The sequence below is a fragment of the Mercenaria mercenaria genome, chromosome 8, assembly GCF_021730395.1.
Source record: "Mercenaria mercenaria strain notata chromosome 8, MADL_Memer_1, whole genome shotgun sequence".
Classification (NCBI taxonomy): domain Eukaryota; kingdom Metazoa; phylum Mollusca; class Bivalvia; order Venerida; family Veneridae; genus Mercenaria; species Mercenaria mercenaria.
In genome coordinates this window covers 25,634,932-25,656,782 of record NC_069368.1, presented here as the reverse complement: position 1 = coordinate 25,656,782, position 21,851 = coordinate 25,634,932, and the positions used below count along the sequence as shown (strand labels likewise).

The following is a 21,851-nucleotide window of genomic DNA, read 5'->3' as shown; positions in this document are numbered from 1 at the left end:
ATTAGAAATTTTGAGTATTTTCATGAGGTTTAATAAATCGCGAAAGTTTAAAAATGGCCCCGCAAATATAGAAAAAATTTCTGCTTTTACAGTATATTTGAAAGACGGCATGTGATTTAGACACTACATAAAGTCTCATTTTCAAGATGTCAATGATATTATCAGAAAATAATTTTGTCTCTCATGTTAATAAATAAAACACTTCATCTCAAATGACTGTATATAAATCGAAACAATTATGCAAATGACTTTTGCTTCAAGCAGGTTACGCTTCAGATGTAAGATAAAAATACTTTTTGGCTGCCTAACTTTCTTACATGAGAATAATGGTTAAACATGTGTTACTATTGTAAAAAAAAATTAATAGAAGTCAAAACTTTGTGTTTTAATAATGTTATATATGTATTCAATAGTTTTCACTGAAATTCTAAGATATTCTTCCCTGTTTCACTGAAAAATGTGTGATAAACACAAACTGTGGACAAGTTAATTTGTTATATTTTGAAGTGAGCAACTTTACAAACAGTGCAGTGTGGCATTCTTCATTAACGGAGTCTTACAACATCTAAATGTAAGTACAAAACTTAACAAGAAACTGTTGACATGTATTTATTGAGTCAATGACATCCAACAACTAATCTAACAGAAGTAGAAAAATAATACAAAAATGTACATGTATAACAAATAAATAAAATTAACAATAAACTTAAATACCTTGAATATTAGAGATGGTGGATGCAATGTGATGCTGGACTATTCAGAAGCCTTGTCACTATAGAACTGAATAAATACTGAAGTTAAACCTTACCATGCTGGACACAATTGCTTCTGCCTTTACAACAATTGCTTCTGCCTTTACAACAAGTAAACATCATGATCTGCCTTCACAGCCATGCAGTCTGATCAAGATCTGCCCTGTTCTATTCAGCTTGTATTTTTTTGGTAAGCATCCCTTTTAACAGTTAATAGTACTGTCCAACTTGAAAGATGGAAAAGTTCATTATAATATAGAAATTTAGCAGGGTAAGGGTTAAAATAAGGAAAGTGAAAAACAAAAGAGAATTATGGAATTTGAGTATTGCATGTTAGATCATCACAGTGAAAATGTATAAATGTGGTTTTAACCTATTCCCACTAAGATATTAGCTCGTAAAATCTTAACCAAATCAAGACGCATATGTAGTCACTGGCGCTGACAAAAGTGATGAAAGAGTGAGTGCAATAGCTCTACCAATTCTTTGAACATTCCAGCTTAAAAAAAGAGATGTCAGTATGACATGAATATATATCACAAATAAATGATGGAAGAACATAAAATTGTGTGTCCTGTAAGAAAAAGCATTTTGAAGACTGAACCCTAAATGTGACCTTGTCCTTTGGGCTAGGTGCCTGAGTCTTTCATTTGAAATACTGTCTTGTTATAGTGGATGCCTGTGCCAGAATTATTTTCAATATCCATTCATTTGTACTAATGATACAGACTGCTCAAGGAATATGTCTTATTTTCTTTAACTCTGTGACATTGTGTCACCTTTGACATTGTGTCACCTTGACCTCTGAGCCAAATTTGTAAATGCAAGTGACATATCATCTAGTTATTGTTAACGTTTGTGAAAAGCTATTTGCAAAGTAAAGGATTTTTTGCCAAAACAAACAAGGTTTTCAAACATAAAGAACAGTGACAATAAGAATGAAATATTTTATACACAACAAATAATTTTCTTTGATGTACGTTTTTTTTATATTGAGATCTTGTATGTAAAGAAAAATAGAAGCTGAAGGATACAACTGCTAGAATAATTTCATTTCTCTCAATCAACTGATAAAATAATTTCATTTCTCTCTATCTTAACAATCTCTTTTAGAATCTAAAATTAGATCAGTGTTCTTTTGACAGTCTCCTTTGTCTTTCCTTTCTGAATTTATCAAACAGTTTTTTACGTTCATTTTTTCTTTTTAACATCTGTACTCTAACCCTACTTGAATGTCCTACTGTTTTATCATCATCACTTATTTCTTCATCTGATTCCTCAGACATTTCATCACTGTCACTTTCTGATTCGCTTGTTCCTGATGTTTCATTAACCAAATCCACAATTACCTCACTGCCATCTGCAGTATTATTTGCTTCCAAAGAGTTATTGGTTGTGTTGGGTGACAAAGCATTTTCCTTCTTATGTTCAATATAATTTGATGATTCACGTTTTCTATCACCTACATTAGTAGTATTTGTATCACAATCTGTATCAGTTAACTTACTGTCTGATTTTAAATTGTTCTCTTTTTCTTCTGTAACATTTTCTGAACTGTTTCCAAATAAGTTTTTGGATTTTAGACTCCCATCATTTTTATTTGCACCAGTGTCATCTTCATCACTTTCTATAATACTTCTGTTATGTTTTCTTTTCACAATAACATCTTCCTTATCAGTACTATCACCAGTATCATCATAATCCTTGTCATCATCACTTTCAATTCTACTTCTGTTATGTTTATTAGCCTTTCTCACTGTAACATCTTCAGTCTCTTCATCAGTGTCATTTTTATAGTTGTTATCATCATCAGATCCCGCATTTAGTTTATCTTTTCTGTTTTTACTTGTTTCTACACAAATTGCTGAATCTCCTGATAGAATGTCATCATTTTTCTCAATTGTTTTTTGTCCAATTGTGTTCTGATCATCATTCTTCTCTTGTGCCGCATCACTGTCTGATGAACTAGAATCATCAGATCCTGATTTGGTAAGCAATCTTCTATGTCGTCCCTTTATTCTTATTTGCCTTTTTTGCTGAAAAAAAAAATCAAAATGATTATCATTTCTGAGATGATAAATGAAACAATAGGGCCATGAAGGCCCTGTATCGCTCACATGACCTATTGACCTAAAGATCATCAAGATTAACATTCTGACCGAGTTTCATTAAGATATGGTCATAAATGTGGCGAAATATAGCTTTTCCTTTGATTTGACCCTGTGACCTAGTTTTTGACCCCACATGACCCTGATTCAAACTTGACCTTAAGATCATCAAGATTAACATTCTGACTAAGTTTCATGAAGATACAGTCATAAATGTGACCTCTATAGTGTTAACAAGTTTTTTCTTTGATTTGACCTGGTGACCTTGTTTTTGACCCTACCTGACCCAGATCTGAACTTGACCTATAGATCATCAAGCTTAACGCTCTGACCAAGTTTCATTAAGATATGGTCATAAATGTGGCCTCTACAGTGTAAACTAGCTTTTCCTTTGATTTGACCTGGTGACATAGTTTTTGATCCTACATGACCCATATTAAAACCGGACCTTGAGATCATTAAGATTGACATTCCGACCAAGTTTCATGAAGATACAGTCATAAATGTGGCCTCTACAGTGTTAAAAAGCCTTTCCTTTGATTTGACCTGGTGACCTAGTTTTTGACCCCGGATGACCCAATATCAAACTTGTCCAAGACTTTATTGAGGGTAACATTGTCACCAAGTTTTTTTAAGATTGGGCCCAAATTGTGACCTCTAGAGTGTTAACAAGCTTTTCCTTTGATTTGACCTGGTGACCTAGTTTTTGACCCCAGATCACCCAATATCGAACTCGTCCAAGATTTTATTGAGGGTAACATTCTGACCAAGTTTCATTTACATCGGGCCAAATATGTGACCTCTATAGAGTGTTAACAAGCTTTTCCTTTGATTTGAACTGGTGACCTAGTTTTTGACCCTAGATGACCAAATATCAAACTCGTCCAAGATTTTACCGAGGGTTAAATTCTGACTAAGTTTCGTTTAGATTGGGCCAAAATTGTGACCTTTAGAGTGTTAACAAGCTTTTCCTTTGATATGACCTGGTGACCTAGTTTTTGACCCCAGATGACCCGACATTGAAATTGACCAAGATTTTATTGAGGGTAACATTCTGCCCAAGTTTCATTAAGATTGGGTCAAAATTGTGACCTCTAGAGTGTTAACAGTCAAATTGTTGACGATGACGGACGAGGGACACAGAGTGATCACAAAAACTCACCTTGACCACTTTGTTCTCAGGTGAGCTAAAAAAGAAGTACTAATTCAGGTTCCTCAGTCTGATGTATACATTAATAATATTATTAGAAGCTTTGTCTGCAGGAGTGAAAACAAAATTCGTATGTACCTTGGATAAAGCTTCCTTTAAACTTCAAAGTGAAAACTTGGGTTTAGGAGGTAATAAGGATTTGATTCATAAAATTTAACTCGAGTTTTAATGATTTTAAGTTTATTCTTTTTCCATTCAGTGACAGCATTCTGATCTGCATTTTCCTTCCGACACTATTTTTTAATATAGTCATCAATAGACTGAGTTATTTCAGAGACATTTTTCAAAGGACGAGGGAATTCTATATTTTGGACCTTTGGAAAAAATATTTCTGATTCTTTTATCATTAAAAATCTTAAAATTACCTGTTATGACATGTCTAGCTGGTTGGTAACAGTATTTGGATTCTTTACAGTTACAACTATTTGAAACATTAAGTTCTATATCTAAATCCAGGACAATTTGATTGTAATTAAATATAACGTTTATAACTGGTTTATTATATTTGTAACAGATAATAGGTGTTTCTGAATTCTTGAAATATTTAGGAATAGAGTTAACTACAGATTGGTCTCTCAATTTACTAGGTAAATCAATAAACATGATTCCTTTATTCGATGAAAGATAATTTTAGAAAGTTTCGTTTATGATTGGATTCAGAACCAATATGAGGTCTAAGAAAATGTTGTGTATAAGTTTGTATCAATGAAGCAGTGTCGTAAAATGGATGTGTGCGCATATAAATATTATCAGCTTCTTGATCAATTTGCCTCAATGAAGAAACAGGTAATGAGGTTAAACACGATAGCATAGCATGTCTACCAGTGTTTTAGTATCATATGGCAATCAGCAACACTCATTCTTTTGAGAAGTTTACGTTTGATATTCCCATTTCATCGGACACCATGAGAACGAGTATTGCGTCTTCTTGGGGAATAGATAGAGAATATATCAATTCCGGAATCTTTCAAAATATTTCCCTTTTGATAAATGTTATTTAAACCTAATGGAAAGAGTATTTGTAGAAATTTAATCCATTTAAGTTCAGAGACAGGTCTGAGTTTTGCCTTGAAGCCAGAAGTCATGTTGACATCATACTTTAATTGTTCAACAGCTTGAACAGAAACAACTTTAACCAAATGTCCAGTTTTACAAAAATGACTGTATAAGAAGTTTCGAAATTTATTATTGTTACGAATTTTTGTAACAGCGTTCCCGAAATCTGGTTTTAACAGGTCTTTTCGTTTGCCCAACATACTGTATACCACAATTATGGGCATTTCATGTAAGAACATAGATAACAGCAGAGGAATTTCATGAAATGTTTGAATGAATATTTATACTGAAATTTCTGTTATTAACAGAAGAACATATTGTCGAGTTAGTATTAAGATGAGGACAGCACATGCACCTATTAGAATCATGGCACTTAGAGACTCGGAGTGAAACCTAATGTGATCAGTAGCAGATGTTTTTAAGTTGTATTTCCTAAGAATAGGCTGCTGCGCCTTTTCTGTTTGCCCCTTTCTACCATGGAAGAGTACTTTTAAATTATTGTTGTAAAGTGCAGTGTTTTTAATAGTTCTTTTAGAATTATTTAAATGTAAAGGTAAATGACCACCGGCCGCCACAATAGCTAGTAGATACGGATGATAAGTATCTACTGGACACATTAGTTATCACACAATTAGTAGTTTTCTTTGTCTCAGTATTTCTATTTATTATTCTGCTCATTTAGTTTTAAAAGGAAGAGCCATTATGCATCAAGCGGAATTGGAAATCAATGGGAATTAACCCTTTGTTAAAATAAAACAACAATTCTGGTTGAACAACATTTTCTTGACAATAACCTGAAAACAAAAAAAACAATTTCGAGTAAAAAAGTAGAAATAATTCAAGGGTGTAGAATGAACCAGAATAAGGTAAAAATAATGCTTAAAAGTAGGCAAAAGATTTACAGAATTTATTTACTAAAACATTATTAATTTCAGTGTATCTCCCATTCGGCCAACCGAAGCAAAATCATAACTTGATGACGTTACTAAAGTAGACTCGTAGATGACGTCAAAGTCTATATAGACTGATATAGAAATAAAAATATACATATATACACTAGGGCACCGTCTTGTAAGGTTAATGAAAATTAAGTCATAGGAGAAAAGTATAGAATCCTTTAGTAAATATAATTAATAGTAGTAATATGTTTCAACCAGAACAATTGTGAAATTGATCCAGCAGGAAACATTAACAAGAGGGCCATGATGACCCTATATCGCTCACCTGTTATCATTGCACTTGAGGACAAGAAGGTCCTCAGAAAAAATATCTAAGTCCAAAGAACAGAAACAACAAAGGGAAGAAATTTAACCAAAAAGAAACAAGAGCTCTCTCCATAGGATGACACATGCCCCCGATGGCACTTTGAATGAATAGTTATGGCCGATGTTAAGAGTTTAGGACCTTTGACCTACGGACCTGGGTCTTGCGCGTGACACGTCGTCTTACTGTGGTACACATTCATGCCAAATAATAATTTTAAAATCCATGCATGAATGATTATTTCAAAGATATGGACCGGACACGAATGCACTATCATGAAAAATGACCTTTAACGTCTAAGTGTGACCTTGACCTTTGAGCTACGGACCTGGGTCTTGCACATGACAGGTCGTCTTACTGTGGTACACATTCATGCCAAGTTATTTGAAAATTCATCCATGGATTACAAAGATATGGACCGGACACGAAAATTGCGGACAGACTGACAGACCGACGGACTGTTCAAAAACTATATGCCTCCCTTCGGGGGCATAAAAAAATTCTTACAAGGTATAGATATGTCAAAAAACACCTAAAAATTGGAGGTACCAGCCATGTTGCACCACAGAAAAGTGGTCTCGGTTTTTCCCTACGGCCAATAATAAAAAAGTTACTAAAAATAAGCTATTTATAGTAACGTAAAAGGGAAGTAATTAAGAAAAAATAATATTGTAAGCGAACAAAAGAAGGATCTGCCAAATAAATCTGTTGACATAAATGCAATTTCAGATCAGTATCTTCATTAGTTACGGAGATATACCCATTTTAATTTGAAATAAAGGGAGGTAATTTGACATAAAATCAGTCCATAGTTATCTACCCTTATTGTCTCAGTCCAACTAATAACAATAATGAAATTTCAAATAAAGTCCTATAAGTACTTACTGATATAAATCCATGTTGAATACAATCAGGGGAGGTAATCAGATATAAAATACGATTGGATCCGATTTGTCATGGAATCCAAGATTTATTTTTGTTGAAGATATTTTGGAAGTTTGTATCAAATAAAACCATAAATGAAGTCTCGATATGGCTGCAAAAGCCAAAATAGCCAATTTTGGACCTTTAAGGGGCCATAACTCTGGAACCCATGATGGAATCTGGCCAGTTCAAGAAAGGAATCAAGATCTTGTGGTGATACAAGTTGTGTGCAAGTTTGGTTAAAATCAAATCATAAATGAAGCTGCTATTGTGCAGACAAGGTCAAAATAGCCAATTTTGGCCCTTTCAGGGGCCATAACTCTGGAACCCATAAAGGAATCTCGCCAGTTCAAGAAAGGAACCAAGATCTTATGGTGATACAAGTTGTGTGCAAGTTTGGTTAAAATAAAATCATAAATGAAGCTGCTATTGTGCAGACAAGGTCAAAATAGCTAATTTTGACCCCTTCAGGGGCCATAACTCTGGAACCCATAATGGAATCTGGCCAGTTGAAGAAAGGAACCAAGATCTTATGGTGATACAAGTTGTGTGCCAGTTCGGTAAAAATCAAATCGTAAATAAAGCTGCTATTGTGCAGACAAGGTCAAAATAGCTAATTTTGGCCCTTTCAGGGGACATAACTCTGGAACCCATAATGGAATCTGGCCAGTTCAAGAAAGGAACCGTGATCTTATGGTGATACAAGTTGTGTGCAAGTTTGGTTAAAATAAAATCATAAATGAAACCACTATCGTGCAGACAAGAAATTGTTGACGCACGGACGGACGGACGACGGACAAAGGGTGATCACAAAAACTCACCTTGTCACTATGTGACAGGTGAGCTAAAAACGGGCGGACGGTTCAGAAAAGTACAGCCAAAGACAAATTCTCAAAAATTGTTATATGTATTGCTTTAGAACCTTGTAGGATGGTTCAGAAACTCCCTTTACATCCTCATGGTAAGTCCTGACTCCCCCCCCCCCCCCCCCCCCCCCCAAAAAAAAAATAGAGTTTTAGATTTTTTTGACACCTTCAAAAATCACAAAATAAAAAATTCTCAAAAACTGTTACGTATATTGTTTTGAATCTGTAGCATGGTTCAAAAACTTATTTTACACCCCAATGGTTAGTCCTGGCCCACAAGTGACCTTGACCTTGAAGAAATTAGCATTTTTTAGATGCCTTTGAAAATTCACAAACATGACAATATTTTAAAAAATTGTTAAAAATACAGCTTTGAAACTTTGGAAGATGGTTTTAAAACTCATTTTGCACCTATTTCAGGATTCAAAGCTTCTTTGCAAGACCCTTTCAGGTGGTAGCCTTGTTTTTGTGCCCCCCCCACCCCCTCACCCCATGAACGGTGGGGGCATATAAATTGTACGTCCGTCCATCTGTCCGAGAATGTTATGTCTAGCTCCAAAAGTATTTGACGTAGAGTCACAAAACTTTACAGGAATGTTGGTCTGCATTTGTAGTTGTGCACCTGGGGTTTCACATACGGATTCATTCAGTCGTGTAGGAGTTATGGCCCCTGACTTAGTTAAAAATTGGTCATTTTAATGTTGTGTCGCACATAGCTCCAAAAGTATTTGACCTAGAATCACCAAAGTTTACAGGAATGTCGGTCAGCATGTGCAGTTGTGCACCTGGTGTTTCGCGTCCCGATTCATTCAGTATTGTAGGAGTTATGGCCCCTGACCTAGGAAAAAATTTTAATGTTTTGTCACGCGTAGCTCCGAAAATATTTTACCTACAGTCATTACTTCACTACACATGACCAGACTTCTTGTCCAGACTTACTCAAAAAAAAAAAAGTTTGCGAAACATGTATGTTAAAATGTACTTGACCTAAAATGGCCAACTAAGTGAAAAATACACATAAGGTTCTTAAAAGTTTGTGTTGCAAACATCTTAAAAATTGTTTAACCTGAGTCATTAAACCTTGTAACAGTGGCAGGAGTGGGGGACACCCATGTTCTATGGACACACATCTAATTTTGTATTAATTTTATAGATGTTATAGGCAATCAACAATTACAGGTTTATTATATGCAAAATTTTAATCCAAACGTGTGTTATAACATACCATATATATTATACAATATTGTACATATACTATTGACAGGTTGTGCTGTAGTTTAGATAATTACAGTCACTTTCCAGGAGGGAACTTTGTTCTTCATTCATTTGTTTTTTTGTCTGATATTTTCTGAAATGGCTAATGTTAAATGAAAGCTGCTAAAAAGAAATCAAACAAGCAAATTCGATGAATTGGTATCCCCAGCCAAAAGGATTTGTGGTGAGGAATGGCAAAAAGATATATCCAGCAAAAAGTTAAGGATGTTAATATGAAGCAAATAATTTCATTAGTCAAAATCAATTTAACAGAAAACAGATGTTTAATTAAAGAGTACATAATAAATGTATGATACTCTGATCCTGACTAAAGAATTTATTTCGAATGGGATATGCTTACAGTAAGTTACTGTAATAAGCTTAGATTTTAAAATTAAATGCAGTTAATTGAAATGTGAGCTTGAAGTTTAACTGGAACGAAATATTGTCTTTGAGTGGTTTGGCACCAGGTGTTGCTGTTAAACATGTACATTTGAACTTAAAAGAACAGATGTCCTCAAGAGAACACAGGTAAGATATCTTGAACATGGCTGAGGGCAAGGTTTGTGCAGTCACAACTTAACATGCTGAAGGTTTGAACATTTAAAAAAAAAAAGGAATGGAAATATATATATGTATATATATAGATATATGTATATATTTATTTTTTAGGGTTGGGGGTGCAGGGGAACGGGAGAGGAAACAAAATTTCACATATTGATTATAAATATTGATTGAAAATTAAAAATGAAAAAAAAAAAGGGTAAAAGGGTGAAGTTGTGGGGGGGGGGGGGGGGGGGGGGGCAGAGGATGCATGATCAGTGGTGGGCATGACTGGGTGGAGAAGTGAGGTGGGGGAATGGTACAACTTGGAAGGTTTGAAAAAAAATCTAAAATAAGAAATGAAAAAAAAAATTATTTTTTTTGTTTTTGGGGGGAGAGGGGGGTTGGGAGGGGGAGGGGGTGTGACCAAGGCAAGTGGGTGACCAGGTGTGGGTACGCAACTTCACATGTTTATAATAAATGTTCACAGAAAAGAATGAAAGAAATTTAATGAAATTCTGCCAAATGGTAAGTTTGTTATGTACAAATATGTGGATTTTTAGACAATTAAAGGGCAATAACTCTGAAGTTACAAAAGAAATCCGTACAAAATTGTCTGTGCACAACCACATTATAGTGCTCTAAATTCTGTTAAAGTTTCATAGTTCTAGGTCAAATATATCAAAAGTTATGATGCAGAAATTGCTATATCTATAGATCTATAGTACCCTATATAGTTAACACTAGAAACTTCTAAGGGCCATAACTCTGGTGTTACTTGGGCAATCTGTCTGAAAACTTGATGGGCCCCGTAACCTCATACTGGTGAACATGTATATGAAGTTTGTTTGAAAATAATCTAAAATAAGGAATGATTTTTTTTTTTGGGGGGGGGGGGGGGGGGGGTGTCAGGGGATAGGTGTGTGATCAAGGTAAGGGGGTGACCAGGTGTGGGTACACAACTTCACATGTTTACAATAAATGTTCATGGAAAAGAATGAAAGAAATTTAATGAAATTCTACAAAATGGTAAGTTTGTTATGTACAAATATGTGGATTTTTATACAATTAAAGGGCAATAACTCTTAATTTACAAATAAATCCGAATGAAATTGTGTGTACACAACCACATTATGGTGATCTAAATTCTGTTTAAGTTTCATAGTTCTAGGTCAAATATATCAAAAGTTATGATGCAGAAATTGCCATATTTATAGTACCCTATATAGTTAACACTAGAAACTTCTAAGGGCCATAACTCTGGTGTTACTTGGGCAATCTGAATAAAACTTGACGGGCCGCAAGAACTCATAGTGGTGAACACGTATATGAAGTTTTAAATAAATATTCCCAACCATTTCCTAGATATGGCTCCGGACGGACGGAAAGAGGGAAGGACGGACGGAAAGACGGATGGACGAACAACGCCAAAACTATATCCCTCCGACTTTCGTCGGGGGATAATAAGTTTATGTGAAACTGTGTGATTTGGTTTTGTTTTTATGCCCCCGTGCGTCTGGTAAATTCTTGTCTGGGCTGTAACTCTTCCACCCATAAAGGGATTTTGAAATAAATTGGCATAAATGTTCACCACAATGAGATTAAGTGTTATGGGCAAGACCCAGACCCCTAGCTCCAAGGTCAAGGTCACCCTTAGAGGTCAAAGGTTAACATGGTCTGTTTCGTGAACGGTCCATAACTGCCATCCATGAAGGGATTTTGAAAGAACTTGGCATAAGTGTTTACCATAATGAAACGACCTATCATGCGCAAGACCCAGACCCCTAGCTCCAAGGTCAAGGTCACACTTACAAGTCAACGGTTAACAGGATATGTTTTGTGTCCAGTCCACAACTCTACCATTCATTAAGGGATTTTAAAATTACTTGGTATAAATGTTCACCATAATGAGATGACGTATCATAAGCAAGACCCAGACCTCTAGCTCCAAGGTCAAGGTCACGCTTAGAGGTCCAAGGTTAACATGGTCTGTTTCTTGTCCGGTCCATAACTCTGCCATTGATGAAGGGATTTTGAAATTACTTGGCATATATGTTTCCTATAATGAGATGAGGTGTCTGTGAAAGACCCAGACCCCTAGCTCCAAGGTCAAGGTCACACTAAGAAGTCAAAGGTCTTTCTTGTCTGGTTCTTAACTCTGCCATTTATCAAGGGACTTGAAAATAATTTGACACAAATGTTAACCATATTGAGAAGATGTGTCACACTTATCACCGAGGCCTCTTAGGTCAAGGTCACAAAATGATATGTGATTTTTTGCGAATACAACTGTGGCATTCTTGGGCCAACTTTGGGGACATTTATCACCAATATTGACAGCTCTTGTTAATGACTGAAAAATCATCAGTCAAATTCAAATATGTTATGCAAAACCTACAAAATTTGTGCGAGAGTCCTTTTGGAAGCATATTAAACAGCCAAATAAATATTTAGCTGACTCAGTTTGATAGAGTCAGTTTATGAATTTAATGGGATTGTTCAATGTTATAAATATACACTGATTTGACATAGGCATATTTATACACAGACACTTAACAATGCTCACACAGAATAACAACCTGCACACTATTTCTTCTCAAAAAGTTGTACTAGTCATATTTGGCATATTTCTACGTCAGTCATAGTAAAATTTTGTCTTTTCCACAGAATGCAGTTCAGCTATTTTACTTTATATTATATCAAGTCATATACTTTAATTCTGTCGTCAGACCTTCCAATAATAATCTTTGACATTTGCTGATCACAACAAATGCCCTTTTGCCACACTGATTCATCATCAGATTTCACAACCTCACCTATCAGTTTACCATCCAGTCTAAACTGGAGCACATTGTTAGAATTTCTTCCACACACAAGCAGACTTCCTCTACCTGTAAGATAACTACTCCAGGCACCAGCTAACTCTGATCCATGAAATTTTCCAACAACTTCTCCACTATTCTCCAGTATAATCAGTCCATTATCCCAGTCGGTGACAAAAATCTTTGACCCATCCTTACTGACAGATAGACTGTAGATGTTAGAGAACAGTTCCTGTCCTGATTCATCTTTAATGAACTGCTTCAGCTTTCTTCCTGATACACTGTATAAATACACTGATTTACTACTATCTGAAATATACAGATTACCATTGTTGTAGGCTAAGCCAAAACATCCAAAATCTGTTGTTATCTTGTTTGTGGCTGTCATTCTGTTTCCTATTGAAATGAAGTGAACTTCCTTCTGATTTGGCAAACATACAGCAACTTCTTGCTTATTGGTGGAGCAGATTTGCCATGGTATTTGAGGAAGATCACAGTAGTCTATAACAGAGTATGTGGAACTGTCTAAACGCTTCAGCTTCTTGTTATTGTAATCGGACAGTATTATTTTTCCATCCTCTAGAGTACAGGCACTGACAATATCACATTTATTCTCATCTGATTGAACTTTAACAGAGTATTCCTTGTATCCTTTGGCCTGAAGTAAAGCCTCTTCCTTACTAACAGCAACAGTGCTCTTGCATTCAGCATCCACTGACATTCTCTCTGTTATCTTGCCTAAGACGTTTATTTCTGCTAAAAAGGAAGGTATTTTGTCATCAGCAGTGAAGTCAACATCTTTAAAGGATGTTTGTAATTTGGTTTCTTGTACTGATTTAGCAGCTTTACTTGCAGCGGTTTCTGCTTTCTTTACAGTTACAAAGTTTTGTATTGCATTTTTGCTTGCTGGAACCAACTTGCCAAGAGTTGAGGAAACATTAGCTTTGTTTTTCTCCAGTTGTTTCATTCCTTCTTCCATCTCATGTATCAGGGCTTTGTACTTATCTTCTATATCATCAACAGTGTTTTTCTCTAGTTCATCTAGCCTGTCATTTATTTCCTTTCTAAACTTCTTCACACTGACCAGTGTTTCGGCTCTTGATTTTAGTAATCTTTGTTTTTCACTTTGAAACTTTTCATGTTGCTCTGTCAGGGTCTTTGTAACTGATTTTAGTTTCTGCTGGATATCACTTGTAGTAGTGGTACTGGTATTGTTTTTCAGAAAGTCTGGTATGTAGAAAATGTCTTGGCATAACCTAAAAAAGTAGAAATAAACTGGAAAATTTCAGTATGTTGTTTAACAGATTTTCTTTCATGTACATGTATGATTGTGTAAATTACAAACTCAAAGGACCCATTGTAAAATATGTAACTCAGAGCCAAGCCTAACACGTAGGAAAAAAACACCTGTCGGTCTAGAAGGAAAGAAAATGAACTGAAAACAGTGTAGAAATGTAAAACATCCGGGCATTAAATTTACCTCGGCGAGCGAGTTTTTGATAGATTCATGAACCTTCCGATTTTATAAAGCATTTTGCACCACTATTGATCATTGGGGTACACTCCTGTAGAAAGATATACGGAATACCTTAAATATATATCTTTAAGAAATTGACAAGCCTTGACACATCAACATGCTGTGTTTTTAAACTAATTAAATTAAGCAATCTCACCCGTGATCTACTGTCATACAAGTGCCACAGCCCACAGCATCATCGTTTTGACAGTACATGTCTATGCAGTTACGACTATGCCGGTCACATCTCTCTATTGGTGCCCCTGTTAGAGTCTTATTAGATCCTGGTGGTGTCTTGACTGATCCTGATGGAAAATTCCCTTTGCCAAGAATCTTGTGCCCGATTAGTGAAGGGATGTCCTCATGAACTTTGACACAGGTCAAACAGTAATAATCTTGGCATTCTACACAGTATTCCTCTGCTTCTCGATTTTTCCCTTTATGTTTACATACTCCACATAGTAGATCAAAAGTTTCATCAGATAATATGTCTTTATCTATACTCCCCCCAGCCGCCATTTTGTTGTAGTGGTGGAACCTATGCTCGCGGTATTTTGTACATATATTATCTTTTTCGAGAAACAAGAAAAAAATATTATTTCGTTTAGCCTATACAAAAATATAAAGTTATCCTCCTATTAGCGAAACATATTGTTGTTGATGTGCGTCATCACGTGACTTAGTCGTCTCGTGAGCTATCGACACGGCATACGGTGAAGAATGTTTCTCATTGCAGAGTTGGTGCAGCCGTTCGGCGCATGCGCGGAATTAATATGAAAAAGGCAAAGCCTCTGAGCGAGCGTAGCTTAAACGGCAAAGAAACTATTCACTGCTTAAAACAATTCCGAGAACCTATTCACTTGAAAAGAAACAAAAATTTAGTGTCATTATACCTGTAACAGCGAATAACATACGTTGCAAAATTTATGGAAAGCCGGTGTCACGGTGACGTCATTACCTGTTTGTGGCGTTCTTATGGCTTTATACTTATTTATGACATTTTATCCCATTTTCTGGCCAATGCTTGATATTTTAAAAGAAAATCATATTTTTTCTACCAACTGGAAATCTTTCTTGCATTATTTTTGAAGCAATCAAATGAAGTTCTGTATTCACTGCCAACAAAGCATTTCCTGTGAGCACCTGTCCTCTAGGGACACACACTTTGTAAATAAAAGCAAAATTGAAATTATTTCCATAACATAACTTTTTTAAAAATAAAGACACCTAATGAACATAGCGATTGTAACTCAAATATAAAATTAAAAAAAAACAAAAACAATTTTCCCGACTTTGACGGAAGTAGAACAAAATGGCGGCACCCAAAATGGCGGCGCCCAGACGAGAGGAAAATTTTTCAGCTACATCACTTTGCCCCATTCGGCACACCTTTGTTATATTCGCCTACACGTTGCCGTAAGGCGAGCTACGCGCTCGCAATTGCGCTTCGCGCAATTGCTCGCGAGCTACGCTCGCTATTATCAAATGGAACGCACGGCAAAAATACTCATTTTTTTGCATGTCCGCATGCATTTAGTGTATAATGTGCATAATATATTGACTAAAGGTTAGGGTTAGAATCACCATGGTTACAAAATATATACATTTAAGGTATTTTTGTTCAAATTTAGTTAATCCGGTATATACCGGAGTCTGTAATATATCACGGGCGCACCAACTCTGTATTTAGTCACAGTTATTAATAAACCCCGGCCCGGCCCGGCCCGGCCCGACCCAAACCACGGAAATAGCCGATTCTGATTGTACGGAAACCACCGGAAACTTACGGACGGAAGGCTAATATAATTACGAATGATATCGTGTCGATATCAACTTACATATTTAGAATTTAGTAAAAAAAAAGTCAGTTTGCTAGTGCTCAGCATTTTTGATACATAACAACTGAAGAATCGTTTGAGCCCGCTAATCATAATTTACAAATAAGTCTAGAAAAAGCAAAATAAAACTTTGAACGGATGTTGTTTCTTCAAATCTCACAAATTTCTTCATTAAGATTTTTTGTGTGTAAATTTATCAATATCACAATGTACTGCAGACGATTTACTCTAACACTGCTTACTTTACTGTGGTTACGTGACCACACCGGAAATGAACTGTACTTGGATCTATCTTGAGCAGCTTTAATGCTGTCGCATTCTGAGACCTTACGTTTGTGAGTTTTTCATTGGTAGAACCAAACCTATTGTAATTATGCAAATAAAACTGTTGCTCTTCTTTCGTATATACCGAGTAATTGTACGATAGTTTGCATTTTTTTACGAAAGATCTGAGTGTAATTCTTCAACTATAATTGGTTTGTTAAACTGCCCATGTGTGGCCAAATCAATAAAGCATCTCAGAAAAGTTTTAACCTTACAATTTTTTTTTCAACTTTACGGTAAAGAAAATGTAATGAGCGGGATTTTCCAAAAACAAGTTGCATCCTTCATAACTTGTTTAAATAATAGTAAAAGTTGATCTTCACCCGATATTACATTGTATTGAAACTCCTTACGCAAATCGCGTCGAGAAATCTCATTTTAGCTCAACCCTAAATATATATAGTTGTGACGTTTCTGTTTTACGGAGATTAATTTATTTTTTGGGTTTCCATTATATCCAAAAAGTAATTATGTTTCATTTAGTATAACAGGCCCATTGAAACCTATATGTTTTCAAATGGAATGACTAAGTAGTGTGTTCTTTTTTCACAAATATAATTATGATAAAAAAAAATTTGAATTGTAATATGAGCGAAAAATAAACTGGGATCTCCTTCTTCGTTTTCGCGGTATTGTCTTAATTTTCTCCTACCCTATTTTCACGCGCAGCTATTGCACACTCAATATTTACATGCAAATGCTTGTATCTAAGGGAAAAATAAGTTAATCACCACAAAAAAAGTTTACAACAGCATAAATTTCATTTAAAATATATTCTTATTTTGTTAGCCATTTTCGATTTCTTTCGATCTTTATTGTTACGCGTGTATCCCTGAACACAAGTTACACACAAAGCGGCGTAATGAAAAACATAATATAGTACTTCTTATTAAACATTTTACTGATCGTTCGCCACTTAGTATGTATCTTTTATTTTCTGAAAATGTTCCTGAAATGTTTTTGAATGAAATAAAGTTATAAAATGACTATCAGGTTCATTTTTATGCTGTGGTGCTAGGAAAATTTTGATTGTGCATATCAAAGTCCCGACCAACTTAAAAGTCAGAATTAGCCGGGAAGAATTATTTCCTGTTGTGGCTTTTTAGGATTTTAAGCCCATTTTCGTCAACATTTTATTACACATTTACATTTTAAATACTAAATTCTTTCTCTAAAGTAACTTACAATTGTCGCATTGAAAAATATTAGTCACGGATAGAGTTATTTTGATGGATCACTCTCTCAGGAATACATTATTTATTTTATTATACCGAAAAAATAATGAAATGATTTATTTAACACTAAAAAAGTTATTACTTACCAAATAATGAAGACAGAATTAAGGAGGCTTTACTAGTAAGCACTTAGAAATTGTCGCGACTTTGCTGTATAAAAATCATTACTTTTTGATAGGTATCTATAGTCTTGAGGTTACATAACGCTGTATTTATGGGCATACTTCAACAAAATCAGCAGCAGTAACATTCGAAAAGCGGCGATAACTACGGAACATAATTATAGATATTTACCGTTTTTTATTGTTTTGTTTTAAACAGACTGAGCGGACATGTTTCATGTTTCAAGGGGGGGGGGTCCGGGTTCGAAACTTTGCGACCGATCTTTCATATTTTATACTCCAGTTCATTCATTTCTACAACTTACTGTAACTCCGGGTATCATCTCCATACAAAATCACCCGGTTTTGTTTAAAGCTAAATCATATGATTTATCATCTGAGCAACATTTTATGATTTTTTTTTAGTTTTCTTGTATTTCAGGAACAAAGACCTATTACATAGAGTTGTACCTCTTCTGGAAATGTTTACTTTGATATTTTTTATGAAATTTTGTAATTGCCTCCCATTAATATGAAAAAAATGTAAAAAGTGGACTATGTTTTTAGATTTTGATATAATTTATTAGTTTATTTAGTTTTATATTCAAATTTGGATACTTCCAACAACCTGAAACAAATGGCAAGTATGAAAACAGCGCATAGCTTCGTAGTTCATCTATTTTCGATCTATCTTGGTTGCGCAACCGAGATAGGCAAAAGGAGTATAAAAATAATTTCATAAACTTACATTTCTAGTTAATTTTCGCAAAATGTGTACTTATCAATGCAAATCTTTGACAACCTTAATATAAGAGTGTTTATATTCATATGGTCCCTAAGACAAGATATTTTCATTAAATTAATACTTAATATCCTAAAACGCTATCTTGGTCGGGCAACCAAATTTTATAAATACTTCCAGTGCACGGTATAGACCCCTTCGCCTTACTACACAACCTAGTGTCACATCGTTAGGTGTGAAATAACGACGTACATTTAACTAGCCTGTCAAGTTCTGTTGAAAGTATCCTGCAAACTGCTATCTCGTGTCTGTCCGGTACACAAAATGACATATCGACTGCCGAACGTATTACTTCTTTGATTGAGTGTGATTCAAATATCTTGTTATTTTAGGTCTTTGCTTATGTCAAGTGCAATACTTCATCAAACATACGTATCATCAATATTAAATACTTTGCTTCTACTTTTGTAATAATGAAATAAAATACACATAATTGCCTTGATTAAGATGACGGTATCACTATTCGTAATTATATTAGCCTTCCGTCCGTAAGTTTCCGGTGGTTTCCGTACAATCGGAATCGGCTATTTCCGTACTTTGGGCTGGGCCGGTTTTATTAATAACCTACGTGAAAAGGTGAAAATTCGCCCTGAAGATGCTGGCGGTATGTTATATCTATTAAACTAATGGCGAAAAAAGAATTCAGCAGGCTAAAAATGAACAAACAAGCATATGCGAATATAATATTTAGAACATTACTCATTTATTAAGTGAAAAACAAAAGAAATGAGGATAAAATTTAGTATGTGCTTCTACTGGTACTGATGATAAACCCGAACAGAAAATGAGGTTTTTTACTTGCAACTTTTTTATTTCTGCAATTTGTAATCAGTGGTTGGTATCAAAATAAAGCTTAACATTTGCTGAAGACTTTACATAATTCAAATTTATATTTAGTTAGCAAACTCACGCGAAGTGAGGCCCTGAAAGGGGTTAGTAAAATGGGGACTGTACGCAGGTTGACTGATGATAAATTCGAACACTGTCATTTATGAAATTTTCTTCGTAGTATTATATTGAAACTTTCCCCAAAAAGCTGCAACAGTCATTCCTGATCAAGTAATGCAAAGTGACCCAATGTCAGGCCTTCATGTGGCGACAGTGAGCATGCGCAAAAAAACACCCTTTTCCCCAGTAATTTTGGATAAATATTTTTCTTACAGATAAATGTAAGTCATTTATTTATACAGAATATTTACCAATTTTGTTTTTATTTACACCAGTTGGTGTTGTAAATGGAAACTATTAGATGGTGTATTCAATTTTATAAATAACCGATTGCAATAAAATATTTCCAAGGTGGTCGACTTTATCATCTGTCCGGGTTTATCATCAGTACCAGTATGTGTATATTTCCCTTACAGAAATGGAGTCACTATTAGAACAAAGCTTAAAAACGTATAATGTTATATAAAACAGAATGTTCAAGTATTAATGATTCAAACAATGGCCGTGAATAACTCACTAATGTTTCCGACACTTCTTTTGTGTGCAGTAAAATTACTCCTCCCTACATCTCAGAAAGAGCCATTTGGACTTTGTCAAAATACTAAGATCAACATCGATCTTTTCATGGTTCGACAGGCACTCGTAGTGTAGCCAGGCATCATATTCATCACATCTTACTCTTAAATATATCTTTTACATCTGACTGTAATGCACGATTTCTAAAAAAACTAAATTTAGTTGGGTTATTTTGACATATTTGTCTGAGATTTCTGCGACGGATACATATTGCGTAAAATGTATCGGCTGCTATATACGTCACGTGAGCGGCACGCGCTGCTATCAATACGTTTGGTGTAAAGGCATTTCACCACTGGTCAGTGTTGAACATAGCATGATGAAATATTTTTATCTGTGCTTCTGCAGAGAGCGTATTCATCGAAATACCTCGAGCATAGGAATACCGCGAGCATAGGTTCCACCACTCTAGATAACAAGAGGACCATGATGGTCCTGAATCGCTCACCTCTTCCCACATGACCCAGTTTTGAGTATGACGTCGTTTTTTCTATTATTTGACATAGTGACCTAGTTTTTGAGCTCATGTGACCCAGTTTTGAACTTGACCTAGATATCATCAAGATAAAAATTCTGACCAATTTTCATGAAGATCCATTGAAAAATATGGTCTCTAGAGAGGTCACAAGGTTTTTCTATTATTTGACCTATTGACCTAGTTTTTTAAGGCACGTGACCCAGTTTCAAACTTGACCTAGATATCATCAAGGTGAACGTTCTGACCAAATTCCATGAAGATCTTGTGAAATATATGGCCTCTAGAAAGGTCACAAGGTTTTTCTATTTTTAGACCTACTGACCTAGTTTTTGACCGCACGTGACCCAGTTTCGAATCTGAACTAGATATCATCAAGATGAACATTCTGACCAACTTTCATACAGATCCCATGAAAAATATGGCCTTTAGAGAGGTCACAAGGTTTTTCTATTATTTGACCTACTGACCTAGTTTTTGAAGGCACGTGACCCAGTTTCGAACTTGACCTAGATATCATCAAGGTGAACGTTCTGACCAACTTTCATGAAGATCTTGTGAAATATATGGCCTCTAGAGAGGTCACAAGGTTTTTCTATTATTTGACCTACTGACCTAGTTTTTGAAGGCACATGACCCACTTTCGAACTTGACCTAGATATTATCAAGGTGAACATTCTGACTAATTTTCATGAAGATATCATGAAATATATGGCCTCTAGAGAGGTCACAAAGTTTTTCTATTTTTAGATCTATTGACCTAGTTTTTGAGCGCACGTGACCCAGTTTCGAACTTGACCTAGATATCATCAAGATGAACATTCAGACCAACTTTCATACAGATCCCATGAAAAATATGGCCCTTAGAGAGGTCACAAGGTTTTTCTATTATTTGACCTACTGACCTAGTTTTTGACGGCACGTAACGTTTCGAACTTGACCTAGATATCATCAAGGTGAACGTTCTGACCAATTTTCATGAAGATCTTGTGAAATATATGGCCTTTAGAAAGGTCACAAGGTTTTCTATTTTTAGACCTACTGACCTAGTTTTTGACCGCACGTGACCCAGTTTCGAACTTGACCTAGATATCATCAAGATGAACATTCAGACCAACTTTCATACAGGTCCCATGAAAAATATGGCCTTTAGAGAGGTCACAAGGTTTTTCTATTATTTGACCTACTGACCTAGTTTTTGATGGCACGTGACCCAGTTTCGAACTTGACCTAGATAT

The 21,851-nt window shown here is 35.2% G+C and overlaps 1 protein-coding gene across 4 annotated transcripts in view; it reads right to left on the bottom strand.

Moving 5' to 3' along the window:
- Nucleotides 1–595: 595 nt before the first annotated feature.
- The window catches only part of LOC123522826 (clumping factor A-like), a 62,002-nt gene continuing 40,746 nt past the window's right edge, over nt 596–21,851 (bottom strand). The window contains exons 1-3 of one of the 4 annotated variants that reach the window (XM_045300287.2): nt 14,472–16,027; nt 12,868–14,054; nt 2,617–2,788 (exon numbers count right to left, since the gene is read on the bottom strand). In XM_045300287.2, coding sequence (XP_045156222.2) covers nt 2,754–2,788; nt 12,868–14,054; nt 14,472–14,833 — 1,584 coding nt within the window. In that variant the 5' untranslated portion in view covers nt 14,834–16,027 and the 3' untranslated portion in view covers nt 2,617–2,753. Of the gene's footprint in view, nt 2,789–5,888; nt 14,055–14,471; nt 16,028–21,851 lie in introns of those variants that run through there. The other 3 variants (XM_045300288.2, XM_045300286.2, XM_053549577.1) reach the window with 3 other exon arrangements.